This window comes from Rhododendron vialii, chromosome 12a (assembly GCF_030253575.1).
Source record: "Rhododendron vialii isolate Sample 1 chromosome 12a, ASM3025357v1".
Lineage (NCBI taxonomy): Eukaryota > Viridiplantae > Streptophyta > Magnoliopsida > Ericales > Ericaceae > Rhododendron > Rhododendron vialii.
In genome coordinates, this window is record NC_080568.1 from 22,293,420 (window position 1) to 22,307,822 (window position 14,403).

The 14,403-nt window shown below is 38.2% G+C and overlaps 1 protein-coding gene across 1 annotated transcript; it reads left to right on the forward strand.

The window, feature by feature from the left end:
* The first annotated feature begins 1,655 nt into the window (after nucleotides 1–1,655).
* LOC131311710 (uncharacterized) lies at nucleotides 1,656–5,325 on the forward strand. Its single transcript, XM_058339265.1, has 4 exons — nucleotides 1,656–2,940; nucleotides 3,038–3,232; nucleotides 4,249–4,340; nucleotides 4,452–5,325. Exons 1-4 carry the CDS (start codon nucleotides 2,113–2,115, stop codon nucleotides 5,104–5,106), a joined length of 1,770 nt encoding a protein of 589 aa, XP_058195248.1. The 5' UTR covers nucleotides 1,656–2,112; the 3' UTR covers nucleotides 5,107–5,325.
* The last annotated feature ends 9,078 nt before the right edge of the window (nucleotides 5,326–14,403 follow it).

The following is a 14,403-nucleotide window of genomic DNA, read 5'->3' on the forward strand; positions in this document are numbered from 1 at the left end:
GAATATCATCAGGTAGCTAGACTGAGCTATACAATCGTACGTCTTGCTAGGCTAAAGTTATGATTGTATATTTCCTCCTGATATTATTGCCTTTTACTTTTGGCGGTAAAGACAAAGGCATTCACATTTAATTCATGATAAATAAGTAAGCAAACACAAAATATATCCAGATCAATTAATAAATACTCTAATACGACTATGCTTCTTCACAAAGCCTATTTGACATACAATGTTATATCAAATAGTGTAGATCTTAGATTTAACAACCAAATTGTTAGATCGATTTTGTGATAATCAAGTACGTGTAGCTTAATTATTTTGTTTATGTATGAATCCACAGCTCTTTCGTCCAAATAAAGTTGCAATTAATTTACATGCTTACAATACATGGCTTTGATGGAAGAAATTTGTCTTCTCACCCGTGATGCATGCCAAAAGTTCAAATTTCGCTGTTGAATAATGTAATCTCTCCCGTATTACTGTTTTATCAGAGTAATTGTGCCCTTTTAAACTTCCGATCCATAGAAATCAACCCTTTACTGCAATGTAAATGCCAATTTTTTCATTTTGCCAAAGGTAATGTATAGTATAAATGAAAACAAAGAAAGATATTATATCTTTTAACTTAGAAGAATTAAGCCTGAATTAAAACCTCAAAAAGGAATTCTCGATTTAATCCGAACCAAGTTTAGCATAGCTTTAAACAACCAATAGATAGCTCAAACCAAAGAAAATATAGCTTTTTGTAGCTCCCACTCTTCATTCCAGACATGAATAATCAAATTAAAGTAAGATTGAAATGCGAAAATATAATTAATTTTTGCCCCATCATTTTTATAATTGCACTAATTCTTTTGTCTTTTGGCATGAATTTAAGTTTTTGTGTTTTCATATCTTTTTTTTTTTTTTTGACAAAAGGGAGAAGGTTTTATTAATTTGAGAGGCAAAAAAATGCCTATACATCAAAGAGAAAGGAACCCCATGGGGGCAAGGTAGTTTGTCCACAGAATGATAAAAATTAGGTGAAAACTACTAGTGCGCGTGCGCATTATGCAATTGATCAGATCAAATGGCTCTTCGGGCAACCAACCAAACCCGGCACATTAAATTCTATTTCAATTCCAAGAAAAATTTCATCTTCTTAAACTTGATTTTTAATATTAAGGAAATGATTTTAAGACTCTTTTCATCCATGGACACTTTTTTTTTTGGGTCTTTTATTCGCGTGAAAGTATCAAATTGCCTTTCATATGGAAAAAATAACTCAAGAGGTAAGAGTAAGTTATTAATTTCACGTGAATGCAAGACAAAAAGAGAGTGCCAGTGAATAAAAAAAGTGTGAAATCATTTTCTTTAATATTATTGGAAATTAGCAAAAAGTTCAATTATTTTAGACATTTGAAATGAGACCTACACGCATAGTTTGAAAGGGACCCGTCAATTGGAAGTTAGTACTAATAAATAAAAAGGCCATGAAAAAAGAAAAAGTATCGTGATACCGCATTTTGACACCATACGTTTAATCATAGACACAAGTGTGGTGGACTTCACAAATACATTTGTATAAGGACCACCGCACTTGTGTTTAAGAAATGTCAAAATGCGGTATCAAATTGCTCTAAAAAAACGCTCCGTCCTTATTTCTATCACAAGCAACACGAGAGCTACCGTCTGCTCGTATTAATTTCTATTTCCGTTAATTCAAAAAAATCATTTCACGGACGACGCACCACAGATATGACCGTTGCCCCCAACGTTCGAATATTCTGAATTTTAAAGTCTTTTCCTCTTCGTACTAGCCGTTACCAACACCCCCTCACAGCCGCACAACACTCACTCTCTCTCTCTCTCTCTCCCCTTTTCACCTCCAACCACCGCCGTACCCTCTCACCACATAACCCAATCTTTCTCCACACCATGAAAATCTCATAGAACCCGAGTCTTGAGAATCTGAATTCCTCTCCGTCTTTTCTTGCATTATCAACTACTATTGACTTGTTGATCAAAATCTCTTTCTTGATACATTTCTTGATTCCTTCTTGGTAAATTATCATTACCAATTCAGATTTCTGGGTACCCAAACACTTTTCCGAGTTAAATCTCTGAACGGCCATGGCAACATTAGCACCTGGGGTTCTACTTAAGTTACTGAACGGAATGAATTCAGGGGTTAAGCCGACAACCGAACACCGCAGCTCACTATTACAGGTCACCGACATCGTCCCCGCGGATCTTGACGAGAAGAATCTGTGGCCGAAACACGGGTTTTACGTCAAGGTTTCGGATTCTTCCCACTCAATCTACGTCAGTCTGCCCTTCGAACAAGATGACCTTGTTTTGAGCAACAAAATGCAGCTGGGTCAGTTCATCTACGTGGACAAGTTCGAACCCGGGTCGCCTGTTCCGGTCGTTAAGGGCGCCAAGCCACTACCCGGCCGTCACCCGTTGGTGGGCACGCCGGAGCCGTTGATGGGTTTGAGAGAGAGAGGAGAGAGAAGTGAGCAGAAACCCATTTCATATAACTCCGCTCCAAGAAGAGGGTCATGGGGAACAGGGCAGGTTGGAACAGGGGACTCTGTTTCTGTTCTTGTTTCTAATTCCTCACCTTCGAGCTTAAAGCCTGTTCCTTTGGACTTTGATCAGTGTAGTACACCGATAAAAGAGAGGACTAATTCGGGGAGATTCGGCGGTATTTTTCCAGGTTCGCCGATGATAAGAGGCAGGGCTGTGAAAGACGGAAGCTCAAGTGGTGGTGGGTCTGTTATTAGGTCTTCATTTGGGGGAGGGCTTTTGGCTAAACTGGTGGATTCGAAGGGGGATTCGACCAGTCCTGCTTTGGTTAGGAAAAGCTGTGTGACTCCGTCTGTGTCGAAGTTTCCGAGGAGCAAGAGTGTTTGCGATCGAGAGCCGAGGATCCCTAGGAGTCCCTACAACACAGCTGTAGGTACATTTTGCCTCTTTGCTATTCCTTTTTTGACAATTTCTTCCTTGATAGAAGTTTTGAGGAGCCTTTTCTCTTTCGTTTGTTCTATTTCAGGAGAAGAAAAGTGTGACTCCACCGCCGAGCTTGCGCAATGCGAGAGCGGCAGCTTCTCTGAAAATGGGGGCTGGGGATGCACAGAATTCAGCAAATTCAAGGGTGGTGGTTGTTTCGCAACCGGAGTCTCAGTCCGGTAGCGACAACAAAAGTCTGGCAATGAATTTGCCTGGAAAGCTAAGCATGTTGGGAAAGGTGAATTGGATTCTGTTTATATGCCTTCTCTTTCTATGATAGTAATTGTTAAGGAGGGTGAATAACATGTGAATTGGATTCTGTTTATATGCCTTCTCTTTCTATGATAGTAATTGTTAAGGAGTGTGAATAGGGACTACTTATTTGGTACTCCCGAAATTCTATGTGGTATTATGCAGCTCCTCTTACGTAGTATTCTAGCCCATGGTGTGTTTTTATGTCTCACCCACAAGATTTATCGTTACCTGATTTGTCAAGAGAATCACGTGAAAATGTCACATGGTACTTCGGGAGTGTTGAATATAGGTGAGGTATGAAAGGTGAAAATCACAGGGGAAAGGGCCCTTGTGTGTAGTCATACAATAAGGGGTTGTGCTATATCTTGGAGGGCTCTATCGAAATCTCATCGTAATGATTTGAACTGTGTATATTTTAGATTTCACTAAGAAGTGGACATTCATGAAAAAATTAAACTGTTTGGATACCATGGCCACTAGTTTGGAGAAGGGCTCTTACCAAAAAGCGGTTAAGAATATGGTGATGAGATGTCGATGAAGCCTACCAAGGTCCATTACACTTCGTAATGCATTAGCACACTCCAAGACACCTTATCCGCAGCTCGCAAATAGTTAGACGTAAACTTGGCAAACACTCCCAATCAAAAACAATATCATTGCTGATGGTTTTAGAATAATTTTGATGGTCCCATTAGATGTTTAAAATATATCACCTTTACGTACAACTTGAATTTCAATTTTCACTTCAATATTTTAGTTTTGCACCTTGAAAAATTCCCCAGTCACTGCCTCCCTCTTTTCATTCTGTCTTGTTGCACTGTATGTTATTAACTTCCACTGGACAAACATCAATGCTTCACTCCTTGAATCTACTAAGACTCCGTTCCACTAAAGTTCTTATTTTCTAGTAAGTAATTATTTCCCGTTGTACATGACTTTGTTTGAAACTTATGTTTGATTATGACCATTTTTGTCTATAAATTCTCTGTGGTACTATAGGAAGCAATGCAGCAGAGAGAAACAGCACAAAAAGTTGCCCTTCAAGCACTAAGAGATGCTTCAGCCACTGAAAATCTAGTCCGGTCCCTCAAGTACAATACCTTCCTTCCTCCAATTTTTTTTCCAAAACTTGATTGTTACTCTTTCAAGTAGTACTTATATAAATGCTTCGTTCATAAATTAACATGATTGACTTCTTTTAGGATGTTTTCGAACTTAAGCAAAACTGCGAAATCAGATGCACCGGCAGCCTGTTTCGATCAGTTTCTGGATTTCCATACCCAAATTGTGCAAGCAGTAGCTGAAATGGTGTCCATTCAAGCAGCAACAGCAACTGAAATGGCCCAAACCGCGAACACAAAACAACCCGAAGAAGACTCCTCCATCTTAAATGAACTCCCTCACAACTCCTTGGACCCGAAAGCATCATCCAAAAGAAGAAATGTACTCTACAAATCAATCGCAGTGTTTCCTGAACGAAGTGATCAGAAGACAATCTTAGGGAAGCACATGAGATCATCATGTCTCAAGGTGGTGCCCACTCCTCCCTCTTCCGAAAACGATGAAAACAAGAAACCAGCTACTTGCTGCGGCCTTGGGAATACGATCAAGTTGGGGAGGCAGATTGAGACCGAAGCGGGAAACTGGTTCATGGAATTTCTTGAGAAAGCTTTGGAGACGGGTCTGAAGAAAACGAAGGGGAGAGTAGAGGGAGATGCGCAAAAAGTTCCTCAGTCGCTCATATTGAAGGTTATCAACTGGGTGGAAGTCGAACAATGTGATTCTAGCAAAAGGCCTGTGCATCCTAGAGCGGCGCAGGTGGCCAGGAAGTTAAGGATCAAGATGAAGAATCCTTGAATGGGGGCAAATATAATGTTAGGGTCATATTGTAGCAGATTGTGTTTAGTCAGTGCAGTGGTGTGAAAAATTGTGGCTTGCTTGCTATTGTTTAATTCTTTGGAGATTATGGTGAAATTTTGTGATGTCAAATGGTTGTTTGGAATTTTATCCATGTACTATAAATCTTATTGTAGGCTTATTTTATTGAGTGACAAGTTTATGTTGCTTATCTTGAAATACAGCTTTGTCTTAACAATTGAGTACATTATTGCAGCACATCCATTCGATATGAAAATATATAAATTGATATGACCAAATAAATGTTATGTTTTGTTTTCCGTATGTTGGAAAAAATTGAAGAGCAATAATGTACTCAATTGTTCTTTTTGTGTAGTACATGTGACACATTAATCCAAGGATGACACACACAAAGAAAAGATATGTATGTTGATATATCCATTTAGATCGCCTTTTCGTTAGATTCAAAATCTAACAAGCTGAAATCTAAATTGCCTTTTCGTTGGAAGCCATTCTTGCAATTCCTCTCCCAGTAGTTAGTGCGACACTTCAACTCGAGTGGCATCTATTAGGTTAGGTCTGCGTATTATATAGCTCACAATCTATGAAGCACGGATATGGATACGGAGACGCGATACGACAAATCTAAAACAATGAAGATACGAACACGCGATACGGCAATTCTAAAAAAATGGAGATATGGGCACGGCGGGGGACATGCCACGTGTATATATAAATGCATACATATATATATATATATATACATATATATATATATATAGAGAGAGAGAGAGAGAGAGAGAGAGAGAGAGAGAGAGAGAGAGAGAGAGAGAGAGAGAGAGAGTTAGGTTCCGGTGAGGGATCCCTCATTTTAATAAAATGAGGGACTCTCCTTCCCGATTGAATTTCGATGATCCGAGCCGCTCAAAGTGATCAGAACGTGATTTTAAGGGTCCCCGCGAGAAATCAGCAAAAAAATGACCGGGAAGGGCTTCATCCGAGCAGTTTTCATTGAACGGTTCAAAAAAAACTGCTCGGATGACGCCCTTCCCGGTCATTTTTTTTGCTGATTTCTCGTGGGACCCTTAAAATTACGTTCTGCACACATTGAACGGTTCGGATTTTCAAAATTTGATCGGAAAATGAAAGTCTCTCATTTTAACAAAATGAGGGATCCCTCACTTGAAAATTCCTCTATATATATATATATATATATATATATATATATATATATACACAGTCCCCTTCAGGTAAGGGCGCCTTTACCTGGCTTCCCTTTTTCTCCCTTTTCCAGATCGAATTTCGATGATCCGAGCCGCTCAATGTGTTCAGAACGTGATTTTAAGGGTACCCGCGAGAAATCAGCAAAAAAAAATATTAGGAAGGGCTTCATTCGAACAGTTTTTATTTGAACCGTTCAATAAAAAACAAACAAAAACTGTTCGGATAAAGCCCTTCCCGATCATTTTTTTTGCCGATTTCTTGCGAGTACCCTTAAAATCACGTTCTAAACACATTGAGCGGCTCGTATCATCGAAATTCAATCGGAAAATGGGAGGTCCTTACCTTAACAAGGTAAGGGCGCCCTTACCTGATTGAATCTATATATATATATATATATATCAGTAAGGATCCAGTAAGGGATCCTTTACGGTAATACCATGCGGACCTCACATTCCCGAGCAAATTTAGATGATCTGAGTCGTTCAAAGTAATTAGAATGTGATTTTAAGGGTCCCCGTGATAAATCAGCAAAAAAAAAAAAAGACTAAGAAGGGCTTGATCGGAGCATATTTCATTAAACGGTTCAATAAAAAATTGCTCAAATCAAGCCATTTCCGGTGTACTGGATGCTCAAGTTCTATACTTGAATGCTCAAGCTCTACGCTTGAATGCTCAACCACTACGTACTAGATGCTCAAAGCCTGCACTTTGAGTGCTTAGACTCTAACCTTCGAATGCTCAAGCTCTACGCTCTGAATGCTCAAGTCTTGAACTTGAAAGAAGCTCTACGTTTAAAATAAACACACACGCACGGGCCCGTGCACATCAGCATCAATTGCATCACCATTGTCACATCGAGTCTACATCAATTACATCACCATATCCATTATCATATCTAACCATTATCATCACATTATATTTTGCATCTTTCTCTCACTCATGAAAACAGGTCAATCCTATAATCAACTGGCTCCACGCCTCGGTTTTATTGATCGGTCCAGTGCCTCGATCCTCTGGCTCTACTCCAATTATGGAAGATGGAAAAGCTCCGTGCTCAGACCTTCAACTTCATACTAGCTCCGCGCTTCGGTTCTATCAAGCTCTGTGCTCTAACTCCTCAAGCCCTCACTTTATGACTGCAACTGGCTCTATATCTCAGTTTAATCACTTCAAGCTCTATGCACTGATTCTTAGCCAGTTCTACGTCTCGGTTCCATCACTTCAAGCTCTAAAGCTTCGACCCCTCAGACTTTTGCCTTGTGATCGATGCAGGCTCTATGCCAAAATTTATGGAAAATGGAAAAGCTCCGTGCTCAGACCTTCAGCTTTATGATTATAACCGGTCCCGCGCCTTGGTTCTATCACTTCAAGCTCTGTGCTCCGACTCACTTCAAAGCTCCAAGCTGAAACCCTTAGGCTCTTGCCTTATGACTGCAACCGGCTCCGCGTCATAGTTCTCTCACTTCAAGCTTCATAATCCAGTTACTGGCCTCATACCCCCAAATCTCAAAACCGGCGTCCGATCATCTCCAGAAGATGGTTAGGATTTCATCCCAATTACAACTATTCCATCAAGCTCATTCGCAAGGATAAGCTACTCTATCGAGCTCCTCTCAGTCAAAGTAAGGATGATTGCTTGGCGAATTCCTAATCCTAAAATAATGGGTTGCCCCAAGTATAGGGCTGAAACTGACGTAGCACAATATCCGGTAAGACCAAAGTCGAATCCACAAAGACGGTGATGTGTGTTGACTTAAAAACTCGGGTTGTTATAATTTAAATGGGCTCTTAGGTAGCCACCACTCGTCAATTGATTGAGATTATAACTAAAATTTAGAAATTAATTGTACATTTTAAATAATTAAAAAAATGTACAGTCGTAGGGTTCATAGTACTCGCAACCGGCCAAGACTCATCTGCTCCAATCGGTGTTTTTTAAAACGTTTGATTTTAGACTGAAAAAGATACCCCGCAAGATGTGAACCCTTATGATCGTCGTTTACCCATGCGTGGTGGAGAATGACTTTTGGACCCTCATTTCCCTGTTCACATGGGTTTCGACAATGCCCAAGTTCATCTACGGGAAATATTTTACCAACCTAAAATTGTTTTTCCTACATTTTTTTTATTTCGAAATAGGAGCAGAATGCATCCGAACTGGCCACGGTGTGCTAATCACCCCACGATCCTACCTATACGACTACTCATTCATTATTAAGTAAGAAACAAAAAAAACCCTAGTTTGAAATATGCTTTTATTACGTGAGATAAAAAATAAACAAGAAATTAATACTAAAAAAATACAAACGAATAACTTTTATAAAGAACTGAAATTAAAACAAATTACCGGAGTGCAAGTAATTGAACAAAGTTACTAAACACGAAGGGGGAAAAGACTCGGAAGAAAACTAAACAGAACAAAAGTCTCGGCAGCCGGCAGCCCCGTTCTCCGTTTTCTGTTTCTCCCTATTTTTTCTTCTGTTTCGCCTCCTTTTTCTTTTTTGTACGTGGAAATAATGATGCCTCTGTGCGCAGTTTCTTTTTTTCTTTTAGAAGTTGTTCCCTGAATATACCCTAATTTCCTCCTCCAGTCAAAGTTGTGGGCCATGCCCATTAGGCCTAATTCTTTTACTTAGTCCAAGACTAAGTCAAAATAAAATGTAATGAATAGTAGTCCATTGGGCCCACCATAAAAACGTATATAACTTCTATTCTTCTTCTACCAATTACTCCTTCACAATCAGTTCTATTCTTCTTCTACCAATTACTCCTTCACAATCAGGTGCACAGTTGGAACATTTTAAGGCCCAATTCTTGTAACTCTAGCCATGACCTGGAATGTATTCAAAAATATTCTTCAAAATACCTGCAACACAAAAATCATGCATTAAGCTCCAAGAAATAATACAAATAGACTTAGCAATGATAAATTAAGAGGCACGTATGTAACAACCCTGATTTTTAGTAAGTAAAAATTTCGTTAAAAATTTGAATGTTTTTAGTACTTGGATTCGCTTCCAAAATTCCTTTTGTATTTCTAATAATCCGTCATAATTGGATTTTAGTCTTTTAAAATATATTTCTTGGCTAGAGATTCTATTTGGCAAGTATAGTTAGATTCTAACCAATTAGTTAGAGGAACCTAACTACCAATTCACTTAGTTATGTTCTCCTAACCTTAGATGGGCCTTTTAAACCTTCTTGAACCTTATGAGCCCTCCAAACCCTAGTGGAATCCTTTGGACCTTTAACAATCTTGTCCACTGCTTAATTTTGCAGATGAACAGACCACCAGATAGAGGACGTGGTCGAGGGAATTCTCTTCGTGGCAGGGGTCGTCCAAGGGTGACCCAAGCAGATGTAGAAGCCTACTTGAAGGCTAAACAATTACAATTTCCATCTTTACAGGAGGCCAATTCAGCCTCAGTCTCAAATTCATCACCTTCAATGGCGGAGGTTGTTCAATCTGAAGAAGTTTTCAAAACCTCAGAAATAACTGAGACAATTATGATCCTGGAATCCCAGGATGAACAATGGAAGGATGATCCGTGGGAAATAAAGTCCCGATATATGGATATAATGAGCTATCCAGTTCCTGAAGGCAAATATCGGTCTTTTTATGAGGCAATGTTGATCCAATCAGGATCTGTGGAATTTACTCATACTTTTGAGAAGGTAGGCCAAAAGAATGGGCCTATAAGTTATAGCAAAGCCATAATAAAGATGGTTATTCCAGTACATAAATGGGGAATTCACCCACAAAGGGCAAAATCTTTGTCCATAAAAAATGAGCATGGAATGTCAACAGTCCAATATAATTATTGGGATTATATTGAGGCTTGGACAAAAGCTTTTTATTACCAAAATCCAAAGAGGAAACATTCATGGTTTTTTAAAATATGCCCACAATCTATTGGGCACTATGAGTTTCCAAATTGGTTTATTTCTTGGTGGAATAAATTTGGACCACAGCCAAGTTATTTGCCTCAAGAGTTACAAAAGGAAATGGAGTCCTTTATGAATTTACCGTCTCAATTATGGGGACCCAATATTCCGGAAGGAAAATTATTCCTTCAAGCCATGGCAACTTGTGGAACACCGTGGATCTGGCGATGGGATATTCAAGTCGCCTCAGATAAATTTGGCTTTCCAATATTGGAAAGATTTTTTCAGCACAAATGGTGGAAAGGGCTTCACATGGATGAGCAGATGCTGACAATTAAGTTGAAAAACCAAGAATTGGCAAAGCAGGTCCAACAAAGGGAGAAACCTTCAATCAAGAATCCTTTTCTGGAAATTTCTGCTCAATTAAAAACAAAAAATCCATCATTAACTGATGATGAAATTGTAGTCAAAACAATGGAGTTTATGAAGGACCAATTTTTACAATCTGTTAATCAAGTCACAGATGATGCATCCATGACATCAACTACAAGCAATGAAGCCGACAATAATCCTTTCACTTGTCTCGCTGGCGAATCTCAAGACCCTTATGAGGAAGATCAGAATGAGCCCACATTGGGAGACTTTTGGGACAGTATGGTTGAAATTATGGCAACACAGTCACGAAAAGGCAAAGAAAAGCGGGATCAATAATGGATGCCTTTACTTAAAGTCTCAATAATGGGAGCTTGATTTCAAAGTTCCAACAGAAGAACTCAATTATGGAGTAATTTCAAGTGCACTCAATAATAGAGTGGTTTTCAGCTTTCGGTGGAGATTTTTGTGCAACGGGGCCCAGTTTGTGCACCCGGCAATTATATCCATAGTTTTATTCTACTGTTTGTAGTCCTGTAGAGTCCTCTATATAAAGGACGCGTCTTTCTTTTGTTAGACAGGTTTTTGGTTTTGCCCTCTCTCTCAAAAAACCAAGCTCTCTGTCTCCCTCTCCCTCTTGTAATATCTGCAGTCTCTTTCCCTTAATAATAAGGTTAGTTTCTTTTGATCCTTAGTACTGTTTCTTTTAATCTTCCGGTACATATTTGGTATCAGAGCCATAATGGCTTAATTTTAGTTGTTAGTGCAAACATAAGCCATGATATCATAATAAAGTCTTTTACAATAAAATTTTGAAAATGTAAGATAACATTCAAGGTAGTGGGACGTCACCCAAAGTCGCGTTCGGATTTGTCCGGCCATGAGGACCCGAGAAGGGTGATTTGGCCTTGCTCTGGTAAATCGTTGACAGACGTGCTATCAGGAATGTTTTCTTAAAAAAAAAAAAAAAAGGCTGGATTTGATAAAATGGATTATGTGAGCACTAACACAATCATAACTCAATGAGAAGACTATTTCATTCTGATAATGAAAGAATAAAGAACTCTGAATTAATTGAATATGCAAATGTGCAAGAACAATTAAATCATTGGACCATCCCTCCAGTACGCCCTTCAGCCATATACAGGCATGGGATGTTTGAATTAAAAAGTAGTATGGCAGTAAAAACTGTTGAACGAACAGAAAGCTTGGAATCCAATGATAAGATAATAAATCTTATGGATCGTACTGATCTACTTGCTCATATGCGTAATTATAGATATGTTCATATTGGTTTAGTGCAAATTGCCCTTAAACCTTTAACTTTACTTGGAATGGACACCTGTTTGCAAGTTACTTTGCGTGATGGTAGGTGTAATAATTGGAGATCTTCAATTATGGGGGCAATTGAGACCAGTTTAAGTCATGGTCCTGTTTATTTTAATGCTTTTCCTGATTTATCTTTGTCTCTTACTGATAGAAACGTAGGAGAAGCCTTGAATTGTAGAATCCAGACTAGAGGTTATGATTTCTTGCCTGGATCTGAAGTTATTGCTGTGATTTATAGAATCTATTATAAGGTCTTGAATACTATGAATCCTAGGGTGCGAATGATGCGACCTGCAGATGAAACGGTTCTAATTGAATCCAATACGTTGACATCTAATGTTGCTACTAATAGGTTGATCAATTGGGAGGAAATTACTTTCCCTGACAGCTGGACTATACCAAATGCTGTCCCTCCTAGACCCATTATCAATAGGATTGAACAAATAGTTCAAGACAATGATGGTACTGTATTTTTAAATTTTAGAAATTCACAAACTAATCAATTCACGAGAAGTCTGAGTTCTAGAAATGGTCAGGCTCCTTATAGAGTTAGCATGCCTAATACTAGTCGACATTCGACATCTGAGATACCATAATCTCATCATCCGATGGACGATGAGAATTTGGTTGGGATAAGAATATCTCAAAATCAAATACCTCATGGAGTTTATGCTCCAAATGATCATACAGTAGAATTGCCTACTTCTAGCGAAATGGCATTTACTATTAATAATGATAATAGGACCTGAGCTTAGACAGGAAATCAATAAAGAATTCCAACAACCTAAATATCAGAAATTTAGGAGTTGGTATTTCAAAAAATATAATTCTAATCAATTACAAAAATTCAAAAAGGAATTTTACGATTGGTTGGAACGCCAACAAAAAATTATACCTTTTACTCAATGGTTTTATGGAAGGTATTGGATTGAATGTGATAGATCCATAAATGCAATACAAGACTATCATAGGAATTGGAGGTCTATGACAGGTACTGTTATTCGAGCAGTACATCCTCCTACAATACCTTTGTCGATAGAGGGCAATTCTGAGTCTGATTCACCATTGGAGACTGCTGCTTTTGTTAAACCAACTAGCACAGATCCAAATGGAAAAGTTTATAAACAGAACAATCACACTAATGCTTGCCTTAATACTATCGGTGATCAATTGATCAGAATAGAAGAGCAAATAGCTCAATCTAGGGAAGATATTAAACAGATGAGTCCCAAGGTCAATAATACTGAGGATGGTATCTCACCGTCAAATATTCGGCCACCTTTACCAATAACTGGTTTTAATCTCACTGACCCTAATAAAAATTCTGACTTACTTAAGGAATCACAGAAGAGGTTTAAGGGTCTAACTCTTAATGTTATTGCTGATGAACATGAGATGTCTCACCAGGAAGTTATGGAATTAGAAAATTCTCTTCTTCAATCTCAATCTGAGACTATTAATAAAATCCAATATCCTCAAAAATTCCCTTATGGAGGAGCTGATAGGTATTATTATCCTAGACCTACTCCACAAGATATGTTATATGAAGAGTCTGGTTTTCAAAAACAGATGTCTTATAGTGGTAGGACTATCTATGAATGGAACATAGATGGCATGACTGAATATCAAATTTTTAGTGTTTTACACCAAATGATGATGTTTAGCACAATTTGTACTAATAATAAGAATGAAGATAAAGAAGTTGCTGGATGGATCACAGTAGGATTCACTGGTATGATTAAAGGTTGGTGGGACAATGTCCTTACCTCTAACCAGTGACAAGAAATATTAAATGCAGTAAAAACTAATGAAGCTGGTCAGGTAAAACAAGATGCAGTTTATACTCTTGTCCAGTCAATAATTTTGCACTTTGTTGGTCATTGGGACAACCAATGTGAAAGAAGTAGAGAACTACTTCAAAATTTGAAATGCCCAACGTTAACACATTTCCGTTGGTATAAAGACGTATTCCTTGCAAAGGTAATGCAAAGAATTGATGCTAATAGTGAGCATTGGAAGTCAAAATTTGTTGATGGATTACCTTATTTCTTTGCAGAGAAAATAAGGAAAAAATTGCGAGACCAAAATAATGGTTTAACTATTGATTATGATAGATATACTTATGGACAACTTATATCTATCATTATCCAGGAAGGTTTGACTTTGTGTAATGACATAAAGTTGCATAACCAATTGAAAAAACAAAACCTAACTGGAAAACAGGAGTTAGGACAATTTTGTGACCAGTTTGGTTATGATTTACCCCAATATCAAAAACCTCAAAAGAATAAGAGTAGTAACAAGACTACTCGAAAATATTCTAAAAAGAAGTACGGAAAAAAGAAACAGAAGGATAGGGATGAGCAATCAAGCTCAAAAAATAAGAATACTGCTAGGAAGCAGAAAAATAAATGGGGTGACAAGAAGGTCACTGCCAAATGTTTTAAATGTGGCAAAATAGGACATTATGCGAATAAATGTAAGACT

What these genes read in the sequence shown, in the direction of transcription:
- LOC131311710 (XM_058339265.1), top strand. Translation starts at nt 2,113, where the DNA reads ATGGCAACATTAGCACCTGGGGTTCTACTTAAGTTACTGAACGGAATG. An exon ending in AGCTAAGCATGTTGGGAAAG is followed by an intron (nt 3,233 to 4,248) that starts GTGAATTGGATT and finishes GTGGTACTATAG; the next exon opens with GAAGCAATGCAGCAGAGAGA. An exon ending in AATCTAGTCCGGTCCCTCAA is followed by an intron (nt 4,341 to 4,451) that starts GTACAATACCTT and finishes GACTTCTTTTAG; the next exon opens with GATGTTTTCGAACTTAAGCA.